This window comes from Homarus americanus, unplaced genomic scaffold, assembly GCF_018991925.1.
Source record: "Homarus americanus isolate GMGI-L3 unplaced genomic scaffold, GMGI_Hamer_2.0 scaffold36970, whole genome shotgun sequence".
Classification (NCBI taxonomy): Eukaryota; Metazoa; Arthropoda; class Malacostraca; order Decapoda; family Nephropidae; genus Homarus; species Homarus americanus.
The window spans coordinates 3,626,329-3,634,612 of record NW_024740094.1 but is presented as its reverse complement, the minus strand read 5'-3'; the positions used below and the strand labels follow the sequence as shown (position 1 = coordinate 3,634,612).

The 8,284-nt window shown below is 43.1% G+C and overlaps 1 protein-coding gene across 1 annotated transcript; it reads right to left on the bottom strand.

Annotated features, from left to right (window-relative positions):
- Positions 1-2,030: 2,030 nt before the first annotated feature.
- LOC121875066 lies at positions 2,031-3,388 on the bottom strand. The gene is made up of 4 exons (XM_042379412.1): positions 3,284-3,388; positions 3,008-3,176; positions 2,815-2,885; positions 2,031-2,504 (listed from the first exon to the last, which is right to left on the bottom strand). The coding sequence occupies exons 1-4, from the start codon at positions 3,284-3,286 to the stop codon at positions 2,409-2,411; spliced, it is 339 nt and encodes a 112-aa protein (XP_042235346.1). The 5' UTR covers positions 3,287-3,388; the 3' UTR covers positions 2,031-2,408.
- Between the last annotated feature and the right edge of the window lie 4,896 nt (positions 3,389-8,284).

The window sequence follows — 8,284 nt, the reverse complement described above, 5'->3', positions numbered from 1 at the left end:
CCACTAACATGAGGGAGGATCAGTTATTTGGGCCACTAACATGAGGGAGGATCAGTTATGTGGGCCATTAACATGAGGGGGGATCAGTTATTTGGGCCACTAACACGAGGAAGGATCAGTTATGTGGGCCACTAACGTGAGGGAAGATCAGTTATGTATGCCACTAACATGAGGTAGGATTAGTTATGTGGGCCTCTAACATGAGGGGGATCAATTATGTGGGCTAGTAACTTGAGAGAGGATCAGTCATGTTGGCCACTAACATGAGGGAGGATCAGTTATTTGGGCCACTAACATGAGGGAGGATCAGTTATGTGGGCCACTAACATGAGGGAGGATTAGTTATGTGGGCCACTAACTTGAGGGAGGATCAGTTATGTGGGCCACTAATATGAGGGGGGATCAGTTATGTGGGCCACTAACATGATGGAGGATCAGTTATATGTAGCTATAGGACATTTGTAGTTACTTCACTTCTTAAGCCTTCACCTCCCGGTCAGGACACTCATCGTCTGTTGTTTTTATTGGACACTTCCCGGTACCTTATAAGATAACTATACTGTATGTGGTTATTTATTATCAGTATTATTATTATCAGTATTATTATTATCATTTATTATTATTATTATTATTATTATTATTATTATTATTATTATTATTATTATTATTATAATTATTATTATTATTATTATTATTATTATTATTATTATTATTATTATTATTAGCTTAATTCTTCACAATTGTTAAAAATATACTAAGGTTGATTTTTTGACTTGATGCAACAGTTATTATTTCTGGTAATACTGTACAAGTGATGTGATGAAATAATAATAATTAACGGTTTATTGAAAAAGTTCTGCAGCCCGAAGGCTGAAAATATACATTCGATATTAATGACTTATTACATACATTGTTGGTTTAACAAAAGCGTGCGTTAGAGAATGGTAAAGGAACAAACAGTGAACATACAGATTGATGTTTACAGTGAAGGTCACGTATTGTAGATCTTGTGCGCTGAGGTGTTGAACGGCAGACACGTAGTGTAGTAACTCCCTCACAGATGGTGTTACGAGGGGCTTGACGTGGTGTAGTAATTCCCTCACAGATGGTGTTAACAGGGGCTTGACGTGGTTTAGTAATTTCCTCACAGGTGGTGTTATGAGGCGCATCACGTGGTGTAGTAATTCCCTCTCAGATGGTGTTATGAGGGACCTGACGTGGTGTAGTAATTCCCTCACAGATGGTGTTATGAGGGGCTTCACGTGGTGTAGTAATTCCCTCACAGATGGTGTGATGAGGGACCTGATGTGGTGTAGTAATTCCCTCACAGATGGTGTTATGAGGGACCTGACGTGGTGTAGTAATTCCCTCACAGATGGTGTTATGAGGGACCTGACGTGGTGTAGTAATTCCCTCACAGATGGTGTTATGAGGGACCTGACGTGGTGTAATAATTCCCTCACAGATGGTGTTATGAGGAGCATCACGTGGTGTAGTAATTCCCTCACAGATGGTGTTATGAGGGACCTGACGTGGTGTAGTAATGTTCAGGCACTAGGTGTTATAAACATATGTTGCGTGAGAAACAACCGACTCTGTCTGGAAGCTATTACAAATATATAGCTGTTGAGAGATAAATGTGTAAATGGAATCATGCTTGGTGACATACAGACAATGGGATCAATACGTACAGGTAAAAACAGCAGGTTATTGTCCCAGGTGTACTAGTTAACCAGTTAATTTATTAATGCCGCAACATTGTCATCAACCTGTAGGAGGAACCCGTAGCGTTATGGTTGTTGCACCTGTTAATAAATGTTTTAGAAATTAAGTGGGAGTAGTGTGTCCTGGTAAGGTATTAATCCGCAGCCTGGACATAAACCTGGACACATGTCTGGACACAAGCCTGGACACAACCAGTCGTGTTTTGTTGTTACCTTATCAGCTGATCTACAACTCCCACCCATAACATTGATTTCATGATACAATGCCGCTCATAATATGTGTTCGTGGAATTGAAACTTTTGAACTGACGGCAACAACTTTATTGTAAGAAGATTAACTTCTCTCTAATGAACATGAAGCAAATACAACAAACTTGAAGAGCATCACTAGAACATAATAACAGCAATAATAATACGCAGTTCATATAACACAAGTGTAACATTTGGTGGTATTCAAGTGGATCACGTTCCACTTACAAGTTCCATTTCGAGACAACTAAATTGTTCCTTCTTGCCTCGCGCTTCTGCCCCAAAAGAACTTTCTTGAGAACTGCATTACTGGGCGGGCAGGTACGTCTGGTGCTGCTGAGTGCTCGTATTGGTGTTGTTTATATGGTCAGTGTTTTAGGTGTGACGCCGAGATGGGCAGCGGGTAGAACAGTCGGTGTGATGTTGTGCAAGGAGTTAATGGGGAAGTGGAGCCTTGCAGGTGTGGTGCTCCAGACAGGCGTCATAGCAGCATTTTTCGTTGTTGGGACAATAGTCATCATGACCACATCTCTGTTCAGGTGTGAGAACGATACATTAGAATATTGTAATATTTACCATTCACTTACTGAACAATAACTATATTTAAGATAAAATATTCGTGATAATCTTCACATTTTATGTAAAACAAGACACAACTTAATGTTAAATATGACATTTAATTTTTTTTTTCAGATAAATTTGGTGCCCTTTTGGGTTTATTCGTAAGAAAACTTGTTAGATTAAAATAGAGTGACGCTAAGCTTAATAAAATTAGTAAATTTTATAGAAAAGTTTCATAAAAATGATGAAATAAAGTTAAATAAAGTCATAGTAAACTTACGATAGGAGCGACCGGTTTCCTCTCGAACCTGGCGCAGAAGGAATGCTTTATACATCTGCCAGGGTTTCCCTCTAAAGGAAGAAAATAATGAAAAGTTATAAAATATGTTCTAAATAAGTATATTTCAGAAATATGTTATTCATCAAGTTATATAATCATGTACCAATGTATAAAAACAGTAATTTACACTGACGTGGATTTGTATTTTCGATAATGTTATTGTTTGAATTAATGCAGCAGTAGGAGGCACCGGCGTTGACATCATTTGGGTAATTGCACCAGAAGACACAGCTGGGAGTGTTAGGGATGATGCTACTGCCAAGGGCCACCGTCACGACGGTCATCACTACCAACAGGCGCAGCTGTGGGTACACCTTACATTACCTCAAGTACAATTATAACTTGATGGATGACTAAAAAAGGACACAAGTAAAACAAAATACATGACAAAAGTCATGTTGTCACTGACCATTATGGATGGCAGGAGGCGTTGGGGGAGCTGTGTAGGAGATGAGGTTGTCAGGCCAAGTGTGACTCCCTGACTGACTGATGTTGGGGATTACTGGCCTCTTCGCCATTAGGCTATTTCGGCCGAAGCTGATGTCTTCTTTCTTCTTCTAATCTTGGTCTTCTTTCTTGCTACAACTAATCTGATGTTCTTTTCTTCTTTTCTTGTTATTCTTGTGTTCTTCTTGTTCTTGGTATTTTGGTTACTTCTTTCTTCTTGTTGTTTTATTTGGGATGAATTATGGTATGCATGAGTGATATGATGGTGAGTTAGTGACAGACCAGATGAAATGGCTTGTCAGGTGACTAGTTTCTCTGTGATTTTTTTTTTTTTATTATTTTTTATTTTGTCTTTTGTAGCCCGTGTCTTTTTGTTTGAATATATGTTGGTGGGTGTCAGTTTAGCTTGATAAATGTGAGTGTTGTATGTAATGATAAGGTTTGTGATGTGTTTCTCATGTTGTATGTTTTAATTTTTGTTTTATTCATTTTTATTTTTTTTATTTTTATTTTTTAAGGCATGGTTACATACATATAATAGATATAAAAAGAGTTCATGCGTGTGTCAATCATAACATGCCGATAAGATGGGTCTCCTTGAGGAAGGTTATTACTGCGTCACTTATGGTGACATTATCTTGCAATAGGTTGGGTACAGTCAGCACGAAGCCTTGCTCGGCAGCTAGGATCACCAGCTGCCGGCGCTCTGGTTCGTACTGGCTGCACTCAGTCAGAATATGTCTGATGGAGAGAATTAGGTTACAAGTGGCACAGATAGGTGGGAAGGAATTGTCAAGATAGGCCCCTAGGTGGGTCAGATAGGTACAGTTCAGCCTTAGTCTGGCGAGAACGACCTCTTCCCTCCTATTCTTTCTATATGCTGAGGGCCAGTTTCCTATATTAGGCTTCCAGGTGTTGTGGAGATCCAACCTAGTCCATTCAAGTTGCCACTTTCCAAATGTATATGTCTTCCCCAAGGAGAGACACGACTGAGTCTCCCAGGGTACATTAGTTGTCTCCCCGAGACCCACAGTCGCTCTTGCTAATCTGTCTGCCTGTTCATTGCCCCAAATGTTACAATGCCCAGGCACCCACACCAGCACAATATTCTTGGCACACTCATGTAATTTATTAATAATGTTGCCCTGTATCTCATTGCTGGTAGTATTACCACCTTGAATTGCTTTAAGAGCTGACATGGAATCTGAAATTACAGCGACATCATTGACATTGCTTGTTATTGCAATGTCAATGGCTCTACTTATTGCGAACATTTCTGCAGAGAATATGGTTGTATGCCGCGGCAGGCGGGAGCTCCACTCCCCGTCTCTGCTCCAGATACCGGCTCCGACGTTGTCGTCAGTCTTGGACCCGTCGGTGTACACGTGAGTATAGGCGCTGAATCCTTCAAGAAATTGATAGAAAAGTTGCCTCAGGAGCTCAGGATGAAAGTCATTCTTCGCTCCCGGAAGCCACGATGTTTCCACATGGAAGTTGGGGTTCTCCCATGGCGGACACAACGGTGGAACGTATCTATCAACGTCTTCGAAATGGATACCAGCACCCTGGCACAAGGTCTGGAGGCGGACAACCGAGGACGGGGACCTACGCAGCTGCAGGAAACGGAATTTAGCAACAGCACACCAACCTGGGTGGTCTGTGCCGCGCTTCCTAGCCGTACTCAACCCGTACCTTAGCGTCAACATGTCCCTCCTGATGTGAAGTGGAGGGACGTGGGCCTCAACCTCTAGTTTACCTACACGTGTACACCTGTAGGCACCCAGACATAGACGAAGGCATCGGTTCTGTATTCTGGTTAGCTTTGCGAGTGTGGTGTCGCATGCCGAAGCATACAACTGGCATCCATAATCAAGTTTTGATCTGATCAGGGTCTTATACACCATTAATAAAGATTTCCTATCGGCTCCCCATGTAGTACCTGATAAAACTTTCAGGATGTTTGTGACTTTAAGACATTTACTTTCAAGTTCGTTAATGTGGTTTTTCCACGTTAATTTCCGGTCAAAATGAACACCAAGAAATTTTACTGAAGTCTGAAATTTAATAGGAGTATCATTTAATTTTAATACTGGATTACTAATGTTACGTTTCTTAGTGAAGACTACTCCTACTGTCTTCTCAACTGAAAACCTAAATCCCCATTGTATTGCCCACTGTTCCGCGGCTTTTAGGCCAGCCTGCACCCTTTGTGCAGATAGCCTCTCAGCTCGAGAGGAGCGCCAGATTGCGCAATCGTCAGCAAACAAGGAGAATTTGAGGTCACTTAAGCTGGGGGCTGGTGATAGGAAATCATTAATCATTATAAGGAATAAAATTGGGCCCAAAACGCTACCTTGTGGAACTCCATTTTCAAAGACAAATGTGTCTGATTTTACGTTACCTTTTAATTTGACGGAAAAAGTCCTGTCCTGCAAAAAATTACTAATAAAAATTGGCAAATTACCTCTCAGACCCAAGGCGTGGAGCTTCATCATGAGGCCAGTCCGCCATGTCATGTCGAAAGCTTTTTCTATATCTAAGAATACTGCAATTAATGTTTCTTTACTGCAAAGAGCTTTTGAGATGTCAGTTTCAAGACTTATTAAATGATCTAGTGTGCTTCTACCTTGGCGGAAACCACACTGTCGATCATTCAATAAGTTGTTACTTTCCAAAAAATACATTAGTCTACGCTTTATCATACGTTCCATGACCTTACACAGACAGTTTGTGAGCGAAATCGGACGGAATGAGTTGGTGTTGTTCGGGCATTTGTCCCTCTTCGGGATCGGTACGACATGGGCAAAGTGCCATGAGTTTGGAAACGTTCTGGACGTCCAGATCTCATTGTACACTTCTAGCAATTTGTCCAGGTTTCCCTGGTCAAGGTGCTTAATCATCTCGTATCGTATACCGTCAGGTCCAGGAGTAGAGCCCTTGCCCTTATTTAATAGCAAAGGAAAGTTCCTCTGGGGAAAATGCTCGATTGTAGCCCTGTTCGTCCCCGTTCTCGAAGTCGAGATGCAAGAGCTCGGCACGATCACGGAACACGCCGAAGCGTGGATCATGATTGGTGGAGCTACTGGCATCTGCAAACTTCTGGCCTAGGGTGTTGGCAATGGCCTGGGGTTCGTCGAGAATCCGCCCTCCACTACTCACCTGTGGGATAAAACTCCTTCCTCCTTTGGATCTGACCCGGTTTATAGCCGACCATACCTCAGAGGAAGGGGTATCCTTGTTAATAGTGGAGACGAACGCCCGCCAAGACTCTCTCTTACACTCCCTGAGAACCCTCCTAGCCTTGGCTCTAGCTTTTTTATATTCAATTAAGTTTACAAGTGATGGAATTCTATTGAATAAACGACATAGCCTATTTCGCTCACAGACCACTCGTCGGCAGTCTGGTGTCCACCATGGAACTCCAGGCCTGTGGGTTTTTGCAGAAGTCTTAGGAATTGTTAAGTCTGCTGCGTGTATTATAGCTTGTTGTATGTGTGAAATTTTGGTGTTGATGTCTTGTCCAATGGTGTCTATACGAACGGCTCCTGAGTAGGCCCTCCAGTCTGCCTTCCTAAGGTTGTAGCGCACCTCGGGAGTAGCCGTTGGGGCGCCACACTCATAAGAAATGCAGACCGGAAAATGGTCGCTACCCAGAGAGTCGTCGTATGTAGAAAATTTACAATCTAATAGCAAGGCAGCATCAACTATAGAAAGATCTATAGCTGACGCTGTGCCAAATCGTTCGTCCACTCGAGTCGCACTACCGTCATTCAGAAGAGACAGGTTGGAGTTGAGGATAGCTGCAGCCACCTGCTCTCCCCTCCCATCACTCCGGACACTGCCCCACCGCAAATGGCGAGCATTGAGGTCGCCGAGGATCATTTTCTTTCCTGGCAGTTGGTTAAATAGCTCCTCAAGCTCACCATCGTCGATGAGCCCGCCCGGAGGACAGTATAGTGAACAGATGGCAACATAGCCAGTCCGAATCTTAACTCTGCACGCCACAGCCTGCAGGTTCACGTTCAGACTGACTCTTTGCTGGGCGAATGAACTCCGAATGTATAGGGCTACCCCCCTTAGGTTGTCTCCCCTGTAGGACGTGTAGTTGTCGAATACAGGTGGGTCGTCGTGACCCGCAAGTAGCGTCTCTTGTAGGCAAAAAACGTCCGGCCGGAATAATGACATTAGTAAATGAAATTGAGCGTTTTTATTCCTAGCACCTCTGCAATTCCACTGTATGATACTGAATTTTAAATCTGAGAGTTGATATGGTCAGCGTTTTGGGCTTTATTTTTCTTTCCTCTTGTATATGGGGGGGAAAGAGGGTCCTTGGAAGGATCCCCCTCATCAGATGAGCAGTCTCCCGGCTCCAAAGAGCCAGTACTCTGCTCGGCAGGGGCTCCCTGCCCCGGTTGCCTTTCAAAAAGGCAAATGATTGGTTGTGGTGTTGATTTTCTCATCATGCATTCTATTGAATACGATCTCCTCCTTACGTTGGGGTAGATAGGGTCGTGAGTCTGTTGGGGTTTTGGGGTCTGGTATAACTCGTTAGTTTGGGTCTCGTTATTGGTCATAGTTGTATTAGTGTTCTCGTCTTTGGCGTCTGTGGTTGAATAACCGGTGATGGTGGGGTCAGTCTGTGTTGCGATGGTCTTGGTCTCAGTCTGCGTTCCAGTGGTGCACATTTTGGGAGGTGAGGTATTTTTAGATACAGCGGATGCAAAGGACATTCCAGGTGTTGGTGTCTGCAAGGACAACTCCACCTGCATCTTAGCCTCCTTGTAGTCCAAATTTTTCTCTGCTCTCACCTTACTGATCTCATACTCCCTCAGGTAGGAAGGGCACTTCCTGTCTGAGGCAGCATGCTGACCGGAACAGTGGTAGCATTTTTCCTCCGTCTGTGTACAGTCATCGTCCCTGTGTCCGGTCTGAGCACATTTGGAGCATACCTGGGTGTTACGGC